At 35.5% G+C, this 27,432-nt stretch overlaps 1 protein-coding gene across 2 annotated transcripts in view; it reads left to right on the top strand.

Annotated features, from left to right (window-relative positions):
* MYCBP2 (MYC binding protein 2) overlaps window positions 1-27,432 on the top strand; it is a 301,197-nt gene that overhangs the window by 65,720 nt on the left and 208,045 nt on the right. For both annotated transcript variants that reach the window (XM_069066842.1, XM_069066841.1), the window contains 7 exons: window positions 738-942; window positions 2,434-2,598; window positions 4,463-4,621; window positions 10,023-10,227; window positions 14,595-14,740; window positions 15,068-15,169; window positions 25,238-25,345. In XM_069066842.1, coding sequence (XP_068922943.1) covers window positions 738-942; window positions 2,434-2,598; window positions 4,463-4,621; window positions 10,023-10,227; window positions 14,595-14,740; window positions 15,068-15,169; window positions 25,238-25,345 — 1,090 coding nt within the window. The remainder of the gene's footprint in view (window positions 1-737; window positions 943-2,433; window positions 2,599-4,462; window positions 4,622-10,022; window positions 10,228-14,594; window positions 14,741-15,067; window positions 15,170-25,237; window positions 25,346-27,432) is intronic.

The following is a 27,432-nucleotide window of genomic DNA, read 5'->3' as shown; positions in this document are numbered from 1 at the left end:
CCACTGAACCAGCTAGCTCCCTGAGAATCATATTAGGACTTCTTTAAAACCCTAATATAGGGGCGGCCGGGTAGCACAGCAAGTAAGAGCACTGGCTCCAGAGTTGGGATGACTTGGGATCAAATCCAGGCTCAGACACTTAGCACCCACCCAAAAACACCTGGCTGTGTAACCTTGAGCACTTAATCCCTATTGCTTTAAAAAAAACAAACAAAAAAACCATAATATATTCATCTGTCCCTTGGAGTTCAGTTCTTAAAGGACTTATGGTTTCTTTTGCTCATTCTCTTGTTCAATGGAGTCTGTATTTTAGATATATTTAGTATGGAAAATGAGAATGAATAACATAATAAAGGCAATTTGAAGATCAGAGTTTTTCAGATTCAGAATTTTATAAAGGTTTTACTGTTAAAGTTTTTGGTATATTTTTGGAAATAAAAAGTGTGGCCTAAATAAAATATAGATAATGTTTATTCCTTTGAATACACACACACATTTACTTCCTCTTTAGTATACTTCACAACAATCTAACATAGATAATAATTTTGATTAGTTTTACTATGTGTAGTTTTATTTATGAAGTTAGTGGAGCTTTTTATTATTTTTCCTTTCTTAAAATAAAAGAGCATAAAATATAGTTGATTGACTTGAAGCCTAAATTATGATTATTATGTAACTTTTGTTCTATTTCAAATCCTAAGAGGTATTCTAAAATAATGTAATTCCTTTCTCTCAAGATATATTACACAGGCAAGTACCAGAGCCTAGGAATTAAACAAGGTGGACCTTCAGCAGGAAAATGGGTTGAACTGCCAATTACTAAATCTCCAAAGATAGTTCAGTTTTCAGTTGGCCATGATGGTTCCCATGCTCTATTAGTTGCAGAGGATGGAAGCATATTCTTCACAGGATCTGCCAGTAAAGGAGAAGATGGAGAGTCAAGTAAGTTGCCTTGGTTGACTGTGGAAATAGTATGAAATTAATTTTATCAGAGAATATATTAATTCCATGAATAATTATTAATGTAACAAGTTTATTATCCCATTAGGATTATATTTACTTTGCTTGTTCTTTTTATTGATTTGTGAAATGTTATAAAATAGAAAAATTCATGATCACTACTGTACCTAAAATAGCACATAATATTTTAGCAGGAGGGTTTGCTTTTAAAATATGATATTAATAAAGATAAAATATATAAATGATCTAAAATTTTTTTAATTGTTAGGCATTTTTATTTTTTAATTAAAATTATTTTCCGTTCTCAATAAAAACTTTCTTAAACCTAATGAATATACTTTGTATCTTACTATTTATTTGCTTGATAAGCTTATGGTATAAAAGATTATTTTTTTTGCCTACCTATAAAGAAGTATGTATAACTTTGATGTTCATCAAAGAATTATAATTGCTGGTGACATTCTAAAGTGATAGGAAGTTTGTTCTAGGCTTCTTTAGCTAGGAAACCTCTGATGTGCTGCCTCTATCGTAAAGTGGCTCTGTGACCCTGGGCAAGCGCCTTGACACATCAATGCCCTAGGAAACACTCTAAGACTAAGTTACAGAGTAGGTGCTGACATGTGTCAGTAGAGGGAGTTTCCTTACTGGGGAGCTCTCCACACTGATGACAGCACAGGCCCATTACCTGTCTCTGCCCTGTCCATTCTGAAGTATTTATGAGGATTCATTGTGCCCTGGGCCCAGAGTTAGAAGATCTGGATTCAGATTCCACTTCTTCCATTATACTGTTTGGGTGACCATCGGCAAATCTCTTCAAGTCTCTGAACCAGCTTTTTCCTTCTGTAAAATGACAGACTAGATACCTGTTAAGGTCCCCATCCAACTGTCAGTCAATGGCCCTGTGAATGTGGGGGGCAGTCAGGAGGCACAATGGAGAGAACACTGGGCCTCCCCTGCTAGCTGGGTTATCCTGTTCAAGTTTCTTAACCTCAGCCTCAGTTTCTTCATCTTAGTGTGGAGAGGATAGCAGCACCTACCTTGCAGGGTTGTTGTGAAAATACCAAATGAGATAGTATTTGTAAAGCACTTCACACAGTGCCTGGCACATAGTAGGCACTATATAAATACTTTTTCCATTTTTCTTCCACTTAGCTTTTATTGTAAGTATAAAAATAAAGTTATGTTGGGGTTTTTTTGCTTTTTGTTTTTTGCTTTTCAGAGCGGGGAGGGCAGGGCAATTGGGGTTAAGTGACTTGCCCAAGGTCACGTGGCTAGTAAATGTTAAGTGTCTGAGGCCGGGTTTGAACTCAGGTCTTCCTGACTCCAGGGCCGGTGTTCTATTTACTGTGCCACCTAGCCGCCCCACTATGTTTTAATTAATGATTTTAATAGTGTATACTTGGTTTCCTTTGCAAGATAGATTATTTTTGCACATTAACTTTAAATTACTTTATTTAACAATTTTTTTTAAAGCTAAAAGCAGACGGCAGTCCAAACCATACAAACCTAAAAAAATCATTAAAATGGAAGGAAAAATTGTGGTATATACAGCATGCAATAATGGAAGTAGTTCTGTCATATCTAAAGATGGAGAGCTCTACATGTTTGGGAAAGATGCCATTTATTCTGACAGTTCAAGTAAGTTAACATTTAAAAGTTACATAGCACAATTTCAAGTATATGCTGTTAGAAAATGTGGGAAAATACCTATACGAAGGCCACTAAGTGGTACAGTGATTAGAATGCAGAACTTGGAATTCAGAAGAACTGAGTTCACATCCTGCCTCAAACACTTAGTTGTAGGACTTTAGGTAAATCATTTAACCTCTGTATATGACTTCAGTTTTATTACCTGTGAAATTGGGATAATAATAGCACCAACCTCCCAGGGTTGTTTTGAGAATCAAATTCAATGATATTTGTAAAGCAAATATCTTAAAGTGCTTTGTAGATACTGGGTATTCTCATTTGTGAGCCATTTACACTGTGTAAATCACATTCTCTGTAGTAAACCAACATGTCATTCCTACTTTAATTTCACTTTTTATTTTGGTCTTTTCGTATATGATTTTTGTTTTATATTTGCAGCTCCTTCCTATACACTCTGAGATTTTCAAATTCTGCCTCATACTTATTAGCTGTATGACACTAGGCAAGTCATGTAACCTTTCTCAACTTCATCTGTAAAATAAGAATAATAATAGCACCTACCTCTCAGGGTTATTGTGAGGATCAAATGAGATAACATATATAAAGACTTTGCAAACCTTACAGTGGCATATAAATGCTAGCAATTATTAGAGAATAACATCACTGACATCAAGTGGGGTTAACCAAAGTTAAATAATAACATGAAAATGTAAAAACTCTAGACCGCTGGGACAGTAAGTAAATAGAATAATTGATCATTTTTGTTATATGGACTTCATTGCTATACTCTATATGTAGTTTGTTAATACATATTGAAAACGATTGCTTTCTGTGAGGAATTTTATTACATATAGTGTTGTCTCTAAGAACACCACAAACAAATGATCGTTTCAAAATTAGTAGTCACAATTAAGGAATAGAGATTTACTTTCAAAGTACTTGAATATAGAATAGTTCAATGAGGATTGCTAAATAAAGACATTCAATCTGCATGGAATTTTTATGAGGCTAGAATAATAAAAAGACTTCTAAGTTTACACTTTGAAAAAAACTTTCCAGGTATTAAAGGAAAGTAGTGATATAATTATTATCAAATAGGTTTAAAACAGTGAGCAAGACTTCATTGGCTGTTTTTAAAAAAAAATGATAGCTAACATTTATGTAGTTATGTAAGATTTGTAAGCCATTACATAAATTATCTCATGTAATATTTTAGGGGTAAAAGTCTGTTAAAGGCACCACAGATACTATTTTCTTTATTTTGCAGATAAAAGAACTGAGGCTCAGAAAGTTTAATGGATGTGATCATGTTCACACAGATAGCATGTGCTGAAAAGCTGACTTTGAATTCAGGTCTTTACTCGTAGTTCAGCTCTTTTAACCCCTTAAGTCCCACTGTAATACAAAATATGGTCAGTAATAGGTCTCAGTACTAGATGTACGGTGAGTACATTATATAATAAATGCTTGGCAGTTATTTAATGAATCAAATTGACTCGGTGGTGTGAAGATAGTCTTAATTTTTTTTACAGTATTGCTGCTTTTAATAATCAGGGTCCATGAGAAATTACTTCATTGGCTTTTCATTAAAAGAAGTGCCCTTCTTATAATAAATTTTGTTGAGGTTTTATTTAATTTTCCAGTGACAAGTCAAAGCCCATGAAATAGGTAAACTCTGGGTCCTTTGTCCCACCAGAGTAGTCTGTGGATCAAAAACATTTTACAACTGCTCTACCAGTACTGGAGTATTGAAGAATGTTTATTAATTAAATAGTCTCATGGTCTGTATAGAATCCAAAAGACACATTCCTAGGCCATTACTTGTTTCTTACCAATTCTGTTTTCCCAATAGGTTTGGTAACTGATTTGAAGGGCCATTTTGTAACTCAGGTAGCCATGGGAAAGGCTCATACCTGTGTCTTAATGAAGAATGGGGAAGTTTGGACATTTGGTGTAAATAATAAAGGACAGTGTGGACGAGACACAGGCTCCATGAACCAAGGAGGGAAAGGTGAGTATTTAATGTACTCATACTCTAAATTTTTCCTTCTTTAAAAATACATATGAGGCAATGAAATAGAACCTTTAAGATGATACAGTGTTTTTGAAAATACCTTCCCCCTAAATTTGAGAATTTATTATGCTAGTTCTTATCCTTTTTTTGGCACATACTCAATTTCCTTGTTAAATGATCATCTCTATGCAAATTGCTCTGTCTATATATCCAGCCTTGGTCTTTCTTGAGTTCTAGTTCCACATCACCATCTGCCTTTTGTACTTTTCAAACTTAATGACCCATAGACATCACAAAATCAACATGTCTAAAATAGAATTCGTGTTTCCCCCAAAACTTATTCCTATTTCAAACCTCTCTATTACTGGCTAGTGATGCTAGCTGCCTTATCTTCTCCCATTTGTATTGGCTCTTTCCCATGCCTGGAGTTCTCTCATTACTTTTCTGTTTCCTGACTTCCCTGGCTTCTTTGAAGTGTCAGTCAAAATCCCTCCTGCTAGTACATTAGTGTTGGGGCCTTCCCTTGGAGATTGTTTCCGTGTTGCTTTCACATAGGTGTTGGCGTACGGCCTCCCCGATTAGATCGTAAGCTCCTTGAGAACAAATCTTTTTTTTCCTTTCTTTTTATCCCTCACACTTAGTGCTTGGTACATAATAGTCATGTTGACTTGACTTTGATAGTAGTAATTTCTCAACAGTGTGCAATTGTTAGCATTGAATTACTTTTTAAAGCTCAAAACAAGTGGTCTTATTTTTGTATCTGTATTATTAACTTTAAAATTACAGTACCGTGTTTCCCGATAATAAGACACTGTCTTATTATTTTTTTTTGGACAGAAAAACACCAGAGGGCTTATTTTCAGGGGAGGGCTTATTTTAATGAACATTGACAGCAATTTAAATAAACAGGTAAATGTGAACAAAAAAATGTACCTTTATTCAATAAGCAAATAACTGGGGAAGAACAGGATGACGCGCTCACTGCTGCAGCTCTGATTGGATGCAGCTCAGAGCGCGGTGCGTTTCACGGGGAGGGGGGATGGTGCATACAGAGGGTACCGTAATGTAGCATGTAGCGCAGGGGATCACCTTCACTACAGTAGCAATCTCAATAGGGCTTATTTTCGGGGGAGGGCTTATTTTAGAGGAATCTTACACAGTAAGGGGAGGGCTTATTTTTGGGATAGGTCTTATTGTCGGGGAAATACAGTAATACCTGTTAGAAAATGAGCTGTGTAATGTAAGTGAATTTTAAAAGGAGCTAAAACTTAAGAACTTAACCAAAATGTAACCATTTTAATGAAATCTTTCTCATATATACATATAAAAAGACATGTGCATATATATATATGCTGAATGTATGCCAAATATAATTTTTCATTTTCTTGAACAGTTAAATCAGCTAAACTTTTTCAGTATACAGTATTGATCAGTTTTGTGAACTTTTTTCTTTTTCTTTAAAAAATATTGTTTGCTATATGAGATGGCTCTTTGGAAATGGGAGTGAGGAAGGGAAAGGATACTGGGAGAAATTCTGGTGTTGTAAAAAAAAAATATGATGAATATTTTTTTAAATCATCAAAAAAATCATCACCTGAAGGCCATTGGGCAATTCACTTAACCCTCTCTCCTGGGGGCCCACTTTATTCATCTGTAAAAGTAAAGGGGTTAGGGGGCAGCTAGGTGGCACAGTGAATAGAGCACTGGCCCTGGAGTCAGGAGGACCTGAGTTCAAATCCAGCCTCAGACACCTAACACTTGCTAGCCATGTGACCTTGGGCAAGTCACTTAACCCCAACTGCCCTGCCTTCCCCCATAAAAAAAAAACAAAAAATAAATAAAAATAAAGGGATTGGACTAATTGAATAGAAGATTCAACTGAGGTATAAAACTATGTATTATAATTACAGATATGAAGATGAGGAGTTGTACTCTGTAGTAATACTAACACTGATTTCTCAGGAGTTTTTTTTTTTTAAGTATTGTGATTTCTTTATTGGTAGGCATTTGTTTTGTTGTTTTTTGGTTGTTTTTTTTTTTCACTTTTTTGGAGGATGGAAGGCAGGACAGTTGGGGTCAAGTGACTTGTCCAAGGTCACATGACTAGTAAATGTGTACTCTATTCACTGTGCCACCTAGCCACCCCCATTATTAGGCATTCTACTATTGTTTTTGGTATCGTCACTGTGCCTGTGTCTATCAATGCCCTCAGCTATTTTTAAGTTCCTGTCATAACCTGGTCATAACCTGTCTTGCTATTTCTCTGCCTCATTCCTCCTAAACTTTTTCCTCCTCAATGTGTGACCTGTAGTCTCTTCATTCTTATTCTAGGCAACTTAGGCCAGTCTGTCTACTCTGTCTTCAGTCCCTTGACTTCTTGTTTGGTTGCAAGGTCAACAACTTAGGCCAGTCTGTCTACTCTGTCTTCAGTCCCTTGACTTCTTGTTTGGTTGCAAGGTCATACCCTGCAAAACTATCCCTGGGTTCCTGGCACTGTCTGCCTCCTTTTCTCCTGTTTGTGGTACTTAACAATATTGGAGAAAGTCATGCAGCTGTTCTGATTGGGTCCTCTACAAATTTATGTTACATATTTCCAACTGTCCCCTCACTTCTATATGCTATTCCTTTGACTCTGCCCCCATGGACTCAATATTGCATGCATCTTACATGATGTTCTAAACCTTTTCTTCTTTCCTGAAAATGTCCAAACCATCCCCTTCCTTTCAGCAGATAAATTTTTTTTTTAAAGCAGTTGGGGTTAAGTAACTTGCTCAAGGTTACACAGCCAGTTATTTCTGGGTGTGGTGCTAAGTATCTGAGCCCAGATTCAATCCCCAAGTCATCCTGACACTGGGGCCGGTGCTCTTACTCACTGAGCCACCTGGCCACCCCGAGCAGATAAACTTAATATTTTTCTTAGAAAATTGAGGCAGCTATCATTTTCCCCAGTTTTATACCTCAGATACTTCTGACATCTTCTCTTCTACCTTACTCTGCTCCAGTATCAAAGAAAGAGGAGGTCCTTTTTCTTACCAACTCCATTCTTTGTACGTGTGCCTTTGATCTTATCCCTTCCTGTTTCCTCCGGGAAACTGCCCCTTCAATCTACTCTTCTGTCTTATCTTCAGTCTTTCTTTGTCTACTGGCTCTTTGCCTTCTACCTACAAACATAGTCAGATCTTCATACTTAAAAAACCTTTCATTCAAGTCTGCCATTCTCTCAGGCTTTGAGCTTTTATCTCTCTTCACTTTCCTAGCCAAAAAAAAAAAGTTTTCTACTCTCTAATGCTGTTACCTTCTCTCCTATGGACTCATCAACCACTATACTTATCAGCCTGTATAAGGTTGTTGGTATTTTTTTAATTGCTTATATCCAATATCATCTTCCCAGTTTTTATTCTTGTTCATTCTCTTTTGTTACCTTTGACCACTACTCCAGCTTGCTATTCTCTTTCTAAGATTTACATGACACTGCTCTCCTTAGAATCAGCTTTCTCTAAAGTTCTATTCTGGAATTTCTTTTCTATTCTTTCTTGTCTTCTCTGTTCACTCTTGATAGTTTCATGAGTCTCATGGGTTAATTTGTTATCGCATTTCAGATGACTCCTAAGTCTATATATGTAGCTGTTGCTTGTCTCTTTTCTGAGCTCCAGCTCAGGGAATTATCAGTTTCCTGCTTTACCTTTCTGCCTGGATGTTCCATTGGCATCCATAATCAATATTTCTGATCACTTATATGTTTCTAGGCATTATGTTTTCCCTAGAACCCAGTTCTTTTCCTAACTTCCCTATTTCTTTCGAAGGCATTACTGTTCTTCTAGTTACCCAGTTTTGTATCGTGGGAGCTATCCTTTATGCAAGAGTTATCCTTGATATTTCTCTGTCTCTTATCTCCCATATGTAATCATTAAACAGTTTTGTCAGTTCTGCCTTCACAATACAAACTCTTGCATCCATCTACTTCTCCACATTCAACTCCACAAACCATCATCATCCCTCATCTGAACTATTATAACAGCTTCCTAACTAGATTCTCAGCTTCTTGTCTCTTCTCTCTTTAAGTCATCCTCCACAGAGTTGTCGAAGTAAGCTTCCTAACAGACAGGTCCAAATATGCCACTTTCTGGCTTTGAAATATCTATGGCTCCCTTTTGCCTCTAAGATAAAATCTAAACTCCTCAGTCTGGCATTTCCAGCCCTTCACAGTTTGTTTCCCGTCTGCCTTTGTAGTATTAGCTGTTCCTAAAATAGTTTTTTCAGATTACTGTTTTGTATCTTAGAGCTATTTTTTTGAAAATATGAAGCTCTAAAGAAACCTTTGCAGAACTAACATATTTTGAAGAAACTTTACTCTATTACAGCAGGCTTACACTGAACCAGTGCCATCTGGAGTTACTTAAAGTGTGTGTGTGTGTGCGTCTCTGTCTGTCTGTCTGTCTGTCTGTATGTGTCTGTGTCCACACATGTGCAGGGATAGGAGGCAATGTGCTTTCCTGAAAAGCTTCAAGGTGCTTCCTACTTCAAAACTTTTTCTTTTACAAGTTGCTTGTTTTCTCCTGGCCCCTCTCCCCCCTTTTTAGTGAGTGTAAAAGAGTTGTTAGTTGGCTTTCAAGTTAGTATTTTTTTAAACTGTTAGGCATTCTGTATTCTCTTCTTTTTTAGGGCTGCTAGATAGAGTGCTGTTCCTAGAGTCAGGAAGACTCACCTTCCTAAGTTCAAATCTGTCCTCAGACACTTACTAGCTGTGGGACCTGGTCAAGTCACTTAACCTGTTTGCCTCAGTTTCCTTATATCTAAAGTTAGCTGGAGAAGGAAATGGTAAATGCAGTGTCTTTGCCAAGAAAAACCCAAATGGAATCACAAAGAGTTGGACACACCTGAAACAACTGAACAAAATCCTCTTGCTTTACATATATGGCTGAATTATTATAGTGCCCTTCCCCACTGTGGAGCATGGCTCAGGAGAAAGTAGAACCAGACAGGTTAATTAGGAAGCTCTTGTTCTAGATCACATGAGAGGAAATGAGATCCTAAACTGACTGATGACTGTGGCATAAAGAAGAGGGCTTGAAGCTAGAGAGAGGGAAGTAGAGTCAACTAGACTTGACAAACAATTGACTAAGGGGGACAATGAAGAAGGAAGAGCCAAGTTTGACTCCCAGGCTGTGAACCTGAGTGATCTGAGCGATGGCAATGCCATCAAAACATTGTATGTGTGTGCATATAACTACATGTAATGTGATCACATATAATCATACATACACATACATTTATACATGGATACCCATATATGTGAAATAGGTGTTAATCACATAGATAAGGAATTTTAATTACTTGTTACCTTTAAAGCATGGAAATAAGTCATATAGGAAGTTATTGGTTATTGTTCCAAAAATAGGTTTTGGAATTGAAAACATGGCAACAGCAATGGATGAAGACTTGGAAGAAGAACTGGATGAAAAAGATGAGAAATCCATGATGTGTCCTCCAGGCATGCATAAATGGAAACTTGAGCAGTGCATGGTTTGTACTGTCTGTGGAGACTGTACAGGTTATGGAGCCAGTTGTGTCAGTAGTGGACGTCCAGACAGAGTCCCTGGAGGGTAAGGAAATGAATTAGTATAAATAACTTACTTTTAATTTCTTTAGCCTTCTACAATTATTAGTAGAATGTCAAGAATATATTGTTTGTTTGTTTTTTTTAAGCAATTGGGGTAAAGTAACTTGCTCAAGGTTACATGGCCAGTTATTTCTGGGTGTGGTGCTAAGTATCTGCACCCGGATTTGATCCCAGGTCATCCCAACTCTGGGGCCAGTGCTCTTACTCGCTGAGCCACCTGGCCGCCCCTAAGCAATTGGGGTTAAGTAACTTGATCAAGTTTACATGGCCAGTTATTTCTGGGTGTGGTGCTAAGTATCTGAGCCTGGATTCGATCCCCCAAGTCATCCCGACACTGGGGCTGGTGCTCTTACTCGCAGAGCCACCTGGCCGCCCCAAGAATATATTGTTTATCATATGTTTATTTTAGAAATTATTCCAAATATTTCAGAAAATCATTTTTTATTATGCATTTCTTAGAACTAAAATTAAATGAATTTTGTCACTTAGAGTTTAGTGTATTCTTTATTCAGAATAGTTTTGCCTTTTACTTAAGGAGCAGTGCAGATCCAGTATTGTTCCTCCTTTGATAGCTGCTGATGCCATGGGTGCTGTGTTGCTCAACTCATAGCCATGGTTGCCATAAAATTCATGAATAGTTAGTCTCCTAAGGTATGGAGGGGTTGTGATCTGTATTGTTGGAAGAAGTAGCTAAAATAATGAAATCTTGGATCCTGCAATATGAAGAAACAAGAGGAAAGGGAAAGCTCATTGTATGAACTGAAACAACTTGAATCTGTAATAAAGAACATGAACCAATGGAAAGCAAAGCAAACAGTGGTCATTTAATGTCATTTGTGATTCTAGCCAAGTCAGTTTTCATCAGTTTTCAGATGTCACCATGAGCAGTTGTGATCCTGCCTCTGAAATGCAATATCCAGGAGAGCGGTTTTTTTTCTTTAACTGGGTCTGGAACATATTCCTCCAAAGGGGAATAATGAGGAAGAAAATGTCATAGGATTAGAAAATTTTGCTTTGCAAAGGTCACAGGACCTGATGGAATTTAAAAACCTAAACAGTAATAATTTAGCTGGGGTAGCAAAGTGGCACAGTGGATAAAGTGCCTGGCCAAGAGTCAGAAATTCTGGATTACAGTCCAGCCTCAGACACTTACTAGCTGTGAGACTCAACTCTTCACTAGGTACTTCTCAGCATAGAATTCTGTGTATCTGATTTGTCACTAGGTTTGTTTTTTTTTTTTACTACCTCTTGTTATTTCAAGGAACTAAATTGTTGGCAAGATTTAATTATATAAACCAATACTGAAAATTCTGAATGCCTTCATTTTTAATCAAACAAAATAGAAGCCAAAAATGATGTAGTAATGACCTAAGATGATTGGAGAGACCTGCTTTGGTCATCTTTAATGGAAAGTATGGATGAGATATTTGTGTTTTCCTTATTCTTTTTATTTAATTTTATTATGTATAAGACCATTTGGGCTGAGAATATTTGGTGTATTTCAGAGTAATAGATTAAAAAGGAAAACTGGAAAGATGAATTTCAATTCTTTATTTCAAAAGCATTCTGAAATTCCATGAATTTTTCTACAATGACATGCTATAATTTAACATAGGTTAAAATATTGCATTTTCTGACTTATTGGCATATAAAAATTATAAACAAGTTTTACATACTAGTTTTGAGTGGCAGCTAGATGGCTCAGTGAATAGAGTGCTGATCCTGGAGTTAGGAAGACTGACTTTCCTGAATTCAAATATAATCTCAGACGCTAGCTGTATGACTTTGGGCAAGTCACTTAACCCTGTTTGCCTCAGTTTCTTCATCTGTAAAATTAGCTGGAAAAGGAAATGGCAAACCATTTCAGTATCTTTGCCAAGAAAATCTTAAATGGGGTCATAAAGAGTCAGACACACCTGAAACAACTGAACAATACTAGTTTTGTAGTAAACATGTGAAAAGATTCAGTAGAATTAATCTTTCTTTTTTTATTGATTGGAGTTAAACTTTCAAAGAATTCAGTTTTTACTGTGAAAAACTATTGTGGAAAAATGAGCTGAATAAAAGATCCTCAGACAACTTGGTTTTTCAGAAGGAAAAATGCAGTGGCAGGGTTTTAGAAAATTCTTGCTCCATAATCCTAAGAACTTTGGTTTTGTGTGCTCTTAGAGCTTTCCTTCCAAAATCTGTAAGTGGGCAGCTGTTCTTATGGAAAAGTTTGCTGTAAATGGAAACCAAATTATATTTTCACAAGTAGTAATTGTGCTGTTTTAGGCCTTTCCTCCTAGAACAGCAAAAGATGAAAAGTTCTTTTTGAGAAAGTTCATATTGAAACAGCTAGATCATTAGTTCTTCCAGGCCTAGTACACTCTTGATACTTGCTCTGTAGGCTTAGTGTAATGCTGTGCTTGTAGTAAGTGCTCAACAAATATTTTTGTTTAAATATAGTATATTAATTTATTTTCTCATTAGAGCTGTAGACTGTTTTAGTATAGAATTATCCAGTTTGGAAAATAATTCCCTATCTTCTTTTAATTTACTACATTATTGTTAACCTTGAGTTTCGGTCTGGAGCTCTTGGACGTGGAGCAAATCTGTTTACCGTATCTCTTTATTCTGTTTGTGAACTAGTCATTTTCTTAGGTCATCTTCATTGCTGTCCATAAGTAAAGTGAGTAGGGGAAAGCAGAAGCAGTTTTTCCTTGAAAATTGTAGAGGGTTTTTAAGTCCTAAATTCTTGACTGTTATGAAATTGTAGCCATCACTAAAATCAGTAATGACTTTACTTTATATTTCCTCTTATTTCCTGATAAGTAACTTTTTTTAAATTGAGGAGTGCAGGGGGAGTGATATTGGTCTTAAAAGTAACACTTGATTAGGATCATCACTTGAATTTTTAAAAACTTTCCTATACTCATAATGACAGGCCTTCTGTGTGTCAGCTTTGAAAGCATATTTATTCTGTTTGTATTTGTTGTTTCCCTCCGTTAAAATGTTAGCTCCCTTTCTTCTAGATTCAAATAGATAATCTTCCATTTGACATTGAAGGCCTTTCATAATCTGACTGCACCCTACTTCTAATATTGTAACCAGAATGACCTACTTGCATCTACTGTATTTGTGCCTTTGCTCGGCTGTACCCCCAAACTAAAATACCCTTTCTCCTTCCCTCTGCCACTGTAAAATCTCTAGTTTCCTTCAAAATTTAGCTCAGGTACCAACTCTTTTCTCCCCACAACCTTGAAATTACCCTGTCTATACACTTAGCTGTATTCAAATTGTTTCACATTAAGAAAATATAAGCTCCTTAAGGACATATCTGTTTTGTTTTTGTGTTTACATCCCTAGTACCTATCATAGGGTCTGGCATGTCCCAAGCACATGATAAATATTTGATCGTTAATTATGTAGACTTAGAGAAACTCTGATCTTTCTCCTTTCAGATATTGAAGTTTTGTAGTGGGAGAGGGATTAAATTTGTAGTGGAGGAGGAATATATTTAAACTCCCTTCCTTAGGCTACCACCCAGTTCACAGGCAGTTTCCCTGAGAGACATCTACCTGAAGTTCAAGGTACTTCATAGTTCCATACTTCTAAAACTGTAACTCAGGAGGTCTCACTGGCATGTTTATCTTCAGTAGTCATCAAGAGCACATAATCAGATATTTACTGAAATGGCATAGTCAGAAGCAAAACAGTTCCCCCATAAACGTAGGGTGCAAAATCCTCCCTAGTGGATGCCCATCAAGTTCCTGACTATCAAGGCACAAGCATAAGTTAACATATGGCCAAGGAATGCAAGTATATACTGTGCATATATTTTGTATTCAGTGTGTGTGTGTGTGTGTGTGTGTGTGTGTGTGTGTGTATTGGTGACCTGTATTATAAAATCTTTGAAAACAGAGACTACCTTGTTTCTGTGACATAAAATGAGATATTTAAAAATGTTTATTCATTGGTTAATTGGATAGACTTAAGGAATACATGTTAGCTCTCTTTACATATTTAAAGTATTGTAGGAGACAAAGGATTACATTTGAGGTGAAAGAAAGATTAAATTATACCAAAGATGGAATCTCAACAGTTGGTATAATTTATAGGGAGTTCTCAGTTCAGAATAAAGAACTTAATAACAATTAGAATTGCCCCAAAATAAAATGGGTTGCCTTAGTAGGTAGTAACCTCCGAGTCACTGATATGATAACTATTACTTTAGGTAGTGTTGGACCTATGTCATCACCCAAGGAGAATCACTGAGGTCTGTTACATAGGAAATGACATGAAAAGAAAGGAATGGTGTAGCAAGAAATGCTGTTGAATAATTTTGGTTCTTTTTTTTTTTTTTTTTAGGATCTGTGGTTGTGGTTCTGGGGAATCTGGCTGTGCTGTATGTGGCTGTTGTAAAGCCTGTGCAAGAGAATTGGATGGTCAGGAAGCAAGACAAAGAGGGATTCTTGATGCTGTGAAAGAAATGATACCTTTAGATCTCTTATTAGGTAGGATGATACTATTGATTTGTTTGTGTGTGACACGTTTTACTCTCATAACTTAGAAATTCTACACTTTAATAAGTATTACTAAACAATACATATCTGAGTATTTTGAAGAATATAGGCAACTGTTAAATGAAATCAAGGAAACTGATAATATGGATTATTTCTTAAATATTGTAACTATTCTGGCTCCCTGTAAAATGAGCTCTCACTATAACAAAAAAGATCACACATTTATATAGAATAGTTTTCTCTGCTTTTAGTTTCTTCTGCACTTTGATCCCATCTGTGATGTAACTTAATCCTCTTCTTATATTGATAATTCTCCAGCTGTCCCTGTACCTGGAGTTAACATTGAAGAACACCTTCAGTTGCGGCAAGAAGAAAAACGACAGCGTGTAAACAGGAGGCATAGATTGGAGGAAGGCAGAGGTAAGATTATGCAAAAAGGAATTAGCTGAAAACCTGATGGCTTGTGCAAATTGGCAAATTTGGTTTTAGAATCAAAGTGTTTGTTTAAAGTACTCTGAGCATCCCTTAATTTTAAATGTTCTCATTATAAAAGATGCTGTCCCCCCCCCCCCAACCAAAATACATTTTGTAAAGTCTATTTACCAAAGCAACAGGAATTTTGCTATGAGCCCAAAGATAAGTATTTATTTAGCACATTTAAGTTCTTGGGCGTCAATCATAAGAGATTATCTTTTTACTCCAGTGGAAAGCCTCCCAACTCATTCATCTGATCAGGCAATACTGGTTTCTAGGACATGGACAAGCTCCATAGCCACAAAGCAGTTTTAATTTAGTCTTGTATTTCTGTATGTATCTGCCCTTATTCCAGTACATCTTTTTTCTGGCAAAACTGGTCTCATTATATGAATTAATTACTATATTGAAGTACATATTATGCTACTCCTCCAGAGACAGGCCAAGATTCAGGTTAGTGAATGCATTTGCAAATTTTATTTTCAAAAACAGATTTACTGTTTTCTTATCCTATTGGAATCTAACCATTTCCCTTGGTTTCAAAGTGATTTGGAGGTTTTATTTAGTTTTTTTTTTTTAATATTGTATCCTGTTAGGATAGTCAAAGTGAGACAGTTGTGAACATTACCAAAGCATCTTTCCCAAGGAAGATTAATAACAAGCTGTGTTTAGTTTAGGATTTTCTTGCCGAACAAAGAAAACTGTGAAAATTCACACTTACTGATACCAGATATCATAAATGTTTGTGTAAAATGAAACCCTTATTGTTGAAGTTAAGTGAAACCTCCAATGTCACATCATCTAAAGAAACAATTCATGGTGACAGCTCAAATCTCCTTTAAGGTAGTAAAAGTTTATTTCCTTTTGGACTCAGTGATGAATATATTTGAAAACAGAGAAACCTTATCTGTCTAAGGTGAAGAGTTCCCAAAAGTGTCTATAAAACATGTATTTGAAAGACCAAAGTTATAACTGTGATTCTATAGTGATTCAACTATTGATTAATTAATAGATTGTTGTTATTAATATTTTCCAGTTCATGCAAAGTCATATTTCTTAAATGCTTAAATTCAAAGCAAGTGTTATGGTGACATTAAAATATAATTTTGCCTAATTATTTCTGTAGTTCTCTAAATGTATGGGTAGTTGTATGTTAAATGTTTCACAGATTTAAAAAGTTTTAATTTGAAAACATAAGGGAATTTTAAAACATTACTACTGGGCCTTTAATGTTTGTGCTCATTAAATGGTCTTCATTTTTCACATGAGTGATATGAGCTGCAAAAAGAATGTTGTAAATTGTCATCCATAAAACTTTTCCTCCCCTTCTACCTTCCTTTTTAACGTGGTATAAAAATTAGTTAATCTCAGAATAAAGGTGACTGGATTGTTTAATGCTAAAATCTTTGTCTCTTTACTGCACCAAAATAATTTTAGTTATTTTTCATGCATAAAAGATAATGTACTTCAAATATGTTAACTCATTTATAAGTGTATTCAGAATGCAACATTCCTTCACTTCATCTAATTATGTTTTTTTCTTATTTGTGACAGTTTATAAAATGTGTCATGGGCCCCAAGCATTATTCTCATTCATTCTTTTCCCATTTACTTATTAAGTAAGCTCTCTTTATGCTGTTGTATTTAATTTAGCAAATATAAACATCAGTTGCAGAAAGTTGTGTTTTTATTCTATTAAAAATTCTTTTCTCAACAGCCCTCAAAATTCAGTAACAACTTATTTGCTTATAATTATTGGGGAATCAACTATTCATATATTTTAATTTTCTAGGTACCTGAAGCTTGCCCCTTTATGCACCTAAACTTTTATTTTAAAAATTTTTGTTGAAATCTTCCTAAAACATATTGTACATATATACCTTCTGCTTTTAACCATTATTTTGTTGGTTAGAAACAACCTGTGTTTCTTGATTCAAAGTCATTAGTATGAACTATAATTTGAATACTTTATTGTAATTATAGATAATTTTCCTTTGGCTTTGTGACCCTGGGTAAACCTCTTAGTTTTCCAGGCAGCTCTTTAAGACTGTAAGTTGCAGAACACCTATTGATTTGCTTTGCTAGAACAAGTTTCCTCAACCTGCATTACTTCCAGAAATTAAATCCCAGGTGCAGAGCCAAAAATAAAACATTACAATACAGGGATACTCTTCAGGACATGGAGATAGGTATGATATTTTTTGCACCCAGACTAATTGATCCCCAAATTGCTTTTGCCATTTCTGCTGGTTCCTTCCTCACTGTTACTGTTGCTTCTCCATGTTTGATCCATATTCCCCCTTTTCCCCCCCATATGTGTCACCTAAGCTTTTAAAATGTCAGCTTACTTTCGCTCATGTTCAAACCAACTGCCAGTTCATGAGTAGCTAAGTACTTAGGGATTAAAAGTATTTTTCAGAAATGAATGAAAAAAATGTTCATTAAGTGCTTGCTTGTATGTTCACAGATATATATTAAGTGCCTCACAACTACAAAAACAAAAGTAAGACAGTTTCCAGAATAGCTGTTTTTCTTAGTGACCTATTTTTAATTTGCTTTCAAATTTATTACTATCTTCTGAATGGCTTAGGTTGCTAAATGTCCAACTGTATAGTAAGAGAGGTGTTAGATTATAAAGAATACCTTTTGGGTAGCATGGTATAGTGGATAATACACTAGACTACGCAATCTGAAAGACGTGGATTCAAATCCTGCCTCACATACTCTGTCAACACAGCAGTGACAACCTATACAAGCCATTTAATCTCTTATCTGCCTGTTTCCTCCTCTTTAAAATGAGAGGCTTAGGTCCCTTTCCAATCTAAATTTATGATCCAGTAAAATGTTTACTCCCATTTCTACTTTAACAGTTGGGAAATTGAAAAATCAAATTGGACTAAAACATTTACATTACACATTTTTATACACTCAGTCATAATTTTCTGTTTTAAATATATAGGAAATATTGAAAGCTTATATCTGAATCTTGTAGTTTAAAATGTTGGGGGTATTTCTATTTGGTTCAGTATTAAAAGGGATGATTGCTGATATTGCCTTAGTATCATAACTTCCTATGAAGACAGTACTGTGTAAGAATGGGAGGAATTCTATCCAGTTTCTCTTCTGCTTAGTGCCTTATAGGTTATATATTAGTCAAAGATATTCCTTATAATATAATATATAATAGCCTAATTATCTCATCCCCAAGTTGATTTTTTTGAAGCCGTGTATAAGACTTTACATTTATCCCCATCAGATTTTATCTTACTAAATTCAGTTCAGTGTTCTGGTTTGTCAGGATACTTTTTGACCTGACTTTGTCACCTCTGCTTATTCTAACTCTTACCTTCATTCCATCTGAAAATTTAATAAACATGCGATCTCTTCTTAATCTGTGTCACTGATAGAAATATTCAGCAGCCCGGGGCCAAAAACGATGAGATCCCTGGAACTCTCCCCCAGCTATCTAGCTTCAAGTTGACAGGAATCTTTAATGACTATTTGTTGAGTCTAGCCATTAAATTTGCTCTTGGCTGAACTTCATTGATTGTCTTGGCTAACTTTGTTATCTAACTTGCATCTCTTTCACAGTTTTGATTTTGCCAACAAAGAAGGAATTCATTTTTCAGTTAATGCACAAATTTCACATATTAGCAAGCATTTTATAAAGCTGCATTACTCTGAGATCTAAATTAACAAGGAATTTGCAGAATGAATAATACCTGACAATATACTTAGAGAAAATCGAACAACTGAGTACCTGCAAATAAAAGTTGAAGTCGAATTTTAGTTATACAAACATAACTTGATAGTATTGTGAGAAAACTCATGTTAAATTTGAAAGATATAAAGAATTCTTATTGGGACGGCCAGGTAGCACAGCAAGTAAGAGCACCGGCCCCAGAGTCGGGATGACCTGGGCTCAGACACTTAGCTCCCACCCAGAAACAAACACCTGGCTGTGTAACCTTGAGCAAGTTACTTAACCCCAATTGCTTTAAACAAAAAAAAAAAAGGAATTCTTATAACCTATTGTACATGCAAATTGAATCCTAATTTTAATACTTTAAATGATCTGTGATAGACAGTTCAGTTTTAAACTTATAAATTAGAACTTTTCCCCCAAAATCAAAGGATTATATGCTGAATTTTAAGTGTTAATTTTTTTCATTTTCAAAAGGTGATGAAAATTTTTGTCAATTTAAAGATATTTTCCCACAAACTAACTTAACTTTTTTCCAATTTGTATCAATATATTTAGTAGTTACTTTGTTTCTGTTTAAGTATTTTATCTAGAAAAGTTTCTAAGTCAAACATGGTCCCTTGAAATACCTTTTATTATTTCATCAAAACATAGTTATTGGTAGACATTATCTGAAAATCACTGTTACTGAATTTAGGCTGCATTGACAAGCAATATCCAGAATTTGAAAGGATCATATATTCCATCCTAGTCATAGCACATATGTAGTATTGCATTTAATTCTAGATTTTAGGAACATTGACAAATAGTAGAGAAGGGCAACTAAAAAGGTTAAAGACTTTGAGGAGTTGAAAGTGGCACTGACCTTGTCAGGAAGACCTAAGTTCAAATCTTACCTCAAGACAGTGAGTAGTTATGTGCCTCTGGAAAAATCAGTTTCCTCAAATATATAAAGGGGAGGTTAAACTTTATGACCTCTAAGAACCTTTCCAACTTTCATATCTATGAGCCACTTATCATACAGATAAAGTTCTGGAGGAACTGGAGTGGAATGGATAGAATCCATGAGTAGAAAGGTTAACCTTGATAAAAAAGGAAGTCTATCTCATTCTCTGAGCCTAGAACAAAGGAGGAGAGGGTGTGGAATATGGGAAGAAAAGAACCTCAAGAAAGTTGGCCTCAGTGTCTTCAGTTAAGTTAGGAAATGAGTTTATCATCTGATAGACTTTATTTGGCTTGGTGCTGGGGTTTTGAGGGAGGAGGTTATTTGGGTTTGACTTGTTTTTGTCCTTCATTCTCAGAGAGGACTATGACATCAGGAAGGTGATGCCATGACTTACATACAGGTGAATCATATTTAAGTGAGGGAGGACTGTGCAAAATCTTGGATGCAGTAGGAGACCTTACCCTTTTTAAACTAAAGTGTTTTTCCTAGGTCCCAGTTTAAGAAATGAGACAGGATTGGCTAGGTGGCACAGTGAATAGAGCACCAGCCCTGAAGTTAGGAGGACCTGAGTTCAAATCCAGCCTCAGACACTTAACACTTACTAGCCATGTCATCTTGGGCAAGTCACTTAACCCCAATTGCCCTGCGTTCTCCCCTGCAAAAAAAAAAAAAACCTGTTTGGGTGGCTAGGTGGCGCAGTGAGCAGAGCATCGGACCTGGAGTTAGGAGGACCTGCGTTCAAATTTGGTCTCAGACACTTAACACAAAAACTAGCCGTGTGACCTTGGGTAAGTCACTCAACCCCAATTGCCCTCCAAAAAAAAGAAATGAGACAAAGAAGGACTTCTTTTGACTACTTTAAAAAAAATCTGGGATGGGAAGACCCTCCGGGTTTTTGGCCAAAGCTGAAACAATTACTATTTACACTCACTCTGAGTCTTCAGGGCCCAAACAATGACCAAGGGAGGCTTGAACTGGTACCCATTGTTGGCCATCTGTAAGAGCCAGAATGATTTAGATTTAAGGCATGATTTTTTTTTAAGCAGTTGGGGTTAAGTAACTTGCTCAAGGTTACATGGCCAGTTATTTCTGGGCCCTGTATCTGAGGCTGGATTCGATCCCAGGTCATCCCGACTCTGGGGCCGGTGCTCTTACTGCACCACCTGGCCGCCCCTTAAGGCATGATTCTTAAGAAAGAAATCTAGCCTGTAAACTCCAAGATATCTTATGAGGTTTTCAGTAAACAAAATTTAAATTCCTTTGGGCAGAGCACCCACAGGTAAGGGTCCCCTTTGTGGACAGAGGAAGAGGAGGGAAGAAAAAAAGAGAAAGCAAGCTATGTTGTCCAACTAGAACTGGCCAGTTGGGTCCCCTTTTGGGCAGCTACTTCTATTCATAGGTTGTTGTCCTTTGTTCTTGAAGAGGACCATGACATGAGGAAGGTGATACCATGACTTGCGTGTGAATTGGATTTAAGTGAGTGAGGGCTGTGCAAAGTCACCAGTGGCAAGATATAGATCAAGAATGACTGGAGATTCTGCTGGTTCTCAGTTCTCCCATCTGCTCCCCACCCTCCTCCCATAGTAGGAGATCTTGACCTTTTTAAGTTAAGTCTTTCTCAGGTCTCAGTTTGACTATGGCAATGCCCATTCAGTGATTAAGGCTAGGTAAGAAATGAGGCAAAGAATGACCTCTTTTACCTAGTCCAAAAAAACAAATAAATCTGGGAGGCAAAGACCCTCAGGGTTTCTGGCCAAAACAGGAACGATTGAGTTTGACTAATATATTAGTGAAGAAGAGATCTCATTTGACCAAGGTGGTCGAATTTGGACCTTTAGAAGAGTTCTACAATCTTAATGAATTTAAATTTTTGTTTTGAGCATCTCATTTCTATGATTATTATGAATGGTAATGATAAAATCAGATGAAATTTATATAGCATTTTACGTGATTGAAACCTGTGGCATCACCTCCATAGGATTGTTGTCAGGATCAAATGAGATGTAGGTAAAGCACTTTGCAGACTTTGAAAGCACTATTCATAGTTTTTGATTGCATTATTTATGTATTGCTTATTTCTATTTGGCTAGAACCATTAAAGTTACATAATTATAACTTTAAATGGGGGGGGGGAATTTGAATAATGGTAAATGTATGCTAGTATTACTATTTCTACTATTAATAGTAATAATGTTATCTCATTTGACCTTCACAACAGCCCTACAGATAACTTCTATAAGTGTTATTATCCTTACTTTGTAGAAGAAGAAACTGAAACTCAGAGAGGTTACATGACTTGTCCATAGTCACACAGCCAGTTTAGAATTTTTTTCCCAAAGTTCTCCTGACTTCTAAATCCTGTGGTCTTAACATTAACATCTCTACAGACTCTCTAAGTAGCCTGCACTGCTTTCAGATTGAAAGTTTCATTAAAGAAATGTAATGGGTTTACTGCTACCAATAAGAAGATGGAATTTCGGGGCGGCTAGGTGGCATAGTAAATAGAGCACCAGCCCTGGAGTCAGGAGGACCTGAGTTCAAATCTGGCCTCAGACACTTGACATACTTACTGGCTGTGTGACCTTGGGCAAGTTACTTAACCCCAATTGCCCTCCAAAAAGAAATAAAAAAAAAGAAAAGATGGAACTTGTCTTAAATTTTAGAAATAAATTATCTAAAGATCATTTGTTCATTCTGCAGGAGAAAACTAATGCCCTTAAAAACTACATTAAATTTTTAATGTTGGTAAAATGTGATCTTATCATAATAGCAATAATAGTTTTGCCATTTATTTGTAAAATTATTTATACCTTCCAAAGATTAATTTATGTTCTGTTTTATTAATTAAAATGGTTTCATTTTTTGTTTTTGCTAAAAATGAACTGTTTTAAGACCTTTATTTTATAACTTGATAACAGACATACTTCAGTAATTATTGCAACTAATTTATGATTTTATTAGATCATCATAGCAATTTTAACAGGACATCATCTTGTCCCTTTCATATGTTTGTGTGGCATCAGTGCCCCTAAGTGGATAGAATAAATAACCATATAGATACATAACTCCCTGTTATTAATATCAGAGCATTGGAAAGGCAAATGTATCCTTACGAAGGCTGTTTGCCACTGTCATGGTCTACAATCTACCCTGGATCCAAATAGATGTTTTCCCTATAGATGATAAAATAAGATCCTAGAATTACTTTCATTTATGGGTGATATTGTATTGACTGCATTTAGCCCCAGAACCTTCCAGGGCCTTACTGACAGATATGGTTAATCCAGAAATCAGTTTCACAGTCCACATAGGAAAACTGATTAGTTGTTTGTACTCCTTTTGAGTAAGATTTATTTCATCTTATATTTGTGTCCCTAGAACCTATCAGAGTTCCTTGCATGTAATGGTTGCTTTTATCCAGACTGTGATGTGTAGATAAATAGCTATTCCATTGAGTGTGGGTTTTGGGTGTGTGGGTGTGTGCACATACATAACTGGAATCTGTCCTGCATTTAGTGACGTGCCCAGAAGTAAATAGAAGAGAGCATAAGATTGTATTTGTGAAAATGTTCAGTGTTTTAACAATCTCCTACTGTTACTTAAACAAAAAACCATCTAAGTTTTCTCTGGGTGGTGCCTTAAGTTTGCAAATTTTATTACCTTTAAAGAATTAAAATAGGCAACCTAAAGGGTAATGAAGAGAAGTGGTGAGTACTGAAGTATGCAGCAGTATGTTTACAGTGGCAACCTATATGTAAGAAGTAGTAAAATGTAAGCAATAGTATAGAGGAAATGTTTGATCCCAAAAGAAGGTAGACTAATCATGTGACAAAAGCTACAAGAAAATAGATGGATAACCCAGGTGTTCCCCTTGACACCCACAAAATATGGAAAGACCCAGTGGAAGTGGATTATGTTGAGTGGATACTTCGTGGAAGAAGTCTATGGATGAATTTGCATTGCAAGTTCACTGAAATAATTGAATTTTGTGTGTGTGTGTGTGTGTGAGAGAGAGAGAGAGAGAGAGAGAGAGAGAGAGAATGTGTTTATGCTTTGTTAGTTTCTAGGGGGAAATATATATATATATATATATATTTATATTTATATGGTTGTTTTTTTTTTCTTTTTTTTTTTTCCTTTTGGAGGGCAATTGGGGTTAAGTAACTTGCCCAAGGTTACATGGCTAGTTTTTTTTTGTGTGGGTGCGCCACCTAGCTGCCCTGAAATATTTTTATTTTTAAAAGCACATAATTTTTAAACCTTTAGTATAGCATTATAGGGCTTGCAGACTTCCATATATTTGAAATATATACAATATTTTAAACTAAACTGCTCTAAAACTTTTGAGACACCCTGTATATTTCAAATGTATTTTTTATGGCTTTATATATTGTCAAAGAAACCTTATCGTAGGTATAGAGCCTATATTTAGAACAGCCTATACTGAGGCCATTGTGTCATTTAAAATACCATGTAGGTTTGAGTGTCCGGCACAATGATTATGGATTTTTGTTTTCATTTATTTCTTTTAGTTGTATTCATATATGGTGTCCCAGAAGTCTTAGTGCACACTAAGACTTTTGGGATACCATATTCACATTTTGCAAATTCTTTAATAGAGTTGAGCATATTTTTAGAAAAATCTAATAGCATCTTTTGACAGTTGAATCGTCTTCCTGTTCTTGATATAGTAATGATGTGTCATCAGTATTGATAAGTGTAGAAAATTTTACTATAACCACTAATATTATAATCAACTTGTCTTCTCTGCAGAAGAAGGGAGTAAATGAAATTTGCTTTAGGAATATAAATGGAATTTTCACCAAGAATGAATTTTATACCTTAACTAAGGTCATAAAGATACATTCAAATAGGTATTTATTTTCAGAAAACTTTATTATAATTAAGTTACTTAACTAAGAATTTATAAGCTTTTGGCATTTCACTTCAAAAGTAAATTTTATTCAAAGTAATATATTTTGTTATATTTAAATTACATAATGTAACTGCATATATATATATGTGTGTACTTGGGAAAATGTTTTAAATACCTGAACTTAAATCATCTGCCCAATCCATTTGGAAATAGTGCTTTATCATATTATACGTATGTAATTTCATAATTTTAGACATTTTATTTAGTTAATTTGAACAAATTTAAAATCATAATCAGGTTAAGAATAGCAAGGGAATTGTTGGTGAGGGTGGGGGTTGGAATGGGATAAAGGGGGGGGGGAGATATATTTTCTAATCCCTTAAATGAAGAGGAGTCATTTTTCATGCTTTTAAGTTGAATTATTTTTGTTCAATTCAGTGTTTCCATTTTGTGAGCTTTTCCATGTATATGCAAAATGTTTCTCCTCAGGCCCCCTTGTATTTCCTGGTCCTATTTTTATGAACCATCGAGAACAGGCTCTAGCCAGACTCAGACCCCATCCAGCACAACTAAAGCATAAACGGGACAAGCACAAAGGTATTTGGTCTTCCTTACTGACTAGGTTGGGACATTTGCCCCACCTCCTAGTCCTTTCTTCCATTTGCCTAATTTTATTCTTGGAGATATGCACAAAACTGATCCTCCTGCTTCACTTCTGTCCTTCCTTTTTAACCTGAGGAGAAAGAAAGCACATAAAATGCTAAACTGCTCTAAAAACTTTGCAAATATCATGTTTTCTTATTTCATGTTTTAATTTTCTTTGATAAAGCCATTTTATCATGTGTATTTTTTCTTCTTTTCTTCCCAAATTTCACAAAGCTAAGTGGTGCTGAAGGAAATGATCACTATTTTCTGGATTTTTTTGTCTGTGTAATTCACTCTTAGTTGACTAAAGTCTGGCATTTCACTATCTTCATTTTTCTTATTTGCATGCTGTTGATTTTCTTCAAAGTTACTAAGGTATTGATTTCAATATATAAAACCTCAATAAAGTACAAACATGAGTTCTATATATTACATGCATAAATTCATTCACACATATGATACTACTTTATTACTTTATTAAGGATCACTAAAACAACAGAACTTTTCTTAGTGCATAATGGGGAGAGGGCACTCATATAAATCAACGATATAAGTAAACATTTGATATATGCAAAAATATAATATATGTTTTATATATAAATTTAGGGAAATAAATTTCATAAAATGATGATTACAATAAAAATATGGGTATTATAGCTTTCAAATTCATTTCAACAAATCATACATCTGAATGGAGCAAATTTTAAAATTTACCTGAAATTATATGGAAAAAAATATTGAATGACCAGAAAACACACCAGGAAAAATGTTTCCTTTCATAAATGTTAAAAAACAGACTGGCAAAATAAGCCTATAAATATAATATTTTAAAGTTCATTAAAATGGTATTAGAATAACTAGATGATTCTATAGGTGGCAGCCATGTTCTTGGGAGGCAGTAATGTGCAATGAAACATAGGCCGACACTGGGGATTGCTTACTTAAACACTCTAGAGTTTCTGGATTTTCCTTGGATTATGGATGATTAGGCTGGAAGGAGCTGAAGAGATATGCTGTGGTCTACTTCTACAACTGGAGGTCCATTGCTGAAACGTGTTGGGTACTTTAGAGATTTGGTAAATCAGAATCATCTTGTTGCTTTGTATTAGATGTATAAAGTTATTTATGCTCTGTTGGTATTCTGGGGGACTAATATTAAACATGGATTCCCCTGAAATATTTTAGCACTCACAAATCAAGAACCAATTGAATTCAGGAACGTAATCTTTAAAGTGGTGAGACTGTCTGTTCTAGACCTGCAGTCTAGGTGAAAGATAACAAATCTTAGGGTTTCCCAGATTCATTTAATAGAGTTCTTATAAGTTAGAAGGTAGGCTTTACATAGCAAAGAGTACTTAACAAGTGTTTCTTAAATAAACTCAGTAAACACACACACAAAACAGACATGCAGTATATAGGAATAGATCAACAATGATCGTTTTTACATCATTAGGGGTTAAATTAACTCCATTTTAAAAAATTTTACTGGGGCGGCCAGGTAGCACAGCGAGTAAGAGCACTGGCCCCAGTGTCGGGATGACCTGGGGATCGAATCAGGGCTCAGATACTTAGCACCACACCCAGAAATAACTGGCCGTGTAACCTTGAGCAAGTTACTTAACCCCAATTGCTTTAAAAAAAATTTTTTTTTTACTTGAGGGGAGGCTAGGTGGCACATCGGGAGCACTGGCCCTGGAGTCAGGAGGACCTGAGTTCAAATCCAGCCTCAGACACTTAACACTTACTAGGCGTGTGACCTTGGGCAAGTCACTTAACCCCAACTGCCCTGCCCTCTCCCCTCCAAAAAGCCAAAAAAAATATTTTTTTTACTAGAAATTTGTCATTATTAAAATTTCTTTTTAAGTACTTCACTACCATAACTAAATTTGTGATTCAAAGCCAAGTAAACTTATTAATAGTTTTTAAATTATCTAGGTACAATTAGTGCAAATAGAAGTATATTATGTAATTAATTATATATTTCTCTGTTTACTCATCCATTGTTCTGGAAATATCATTTTTCTGAAATAATGTAAAAT

Source organism: Petaurus breviceps, unplaced genomic scaffold (assembly GCF_028583685.1).
Source record: "Petaurus breviceps papuanus isolate PSGF00001 unplaced genomic scaffold, PetGlider_PUasm1.0 90730, whole genome shotgun sequence".
Taxonomy (NCBI): Eukaryota; Metazoa; Chordata; class Mammalia; order Diprotodontia; family Petauridae; genus Petaurus; species Petaurus breviceps.
This window is presented reverse-complemented; position numbering and strand designations above follow the sequence as displayed.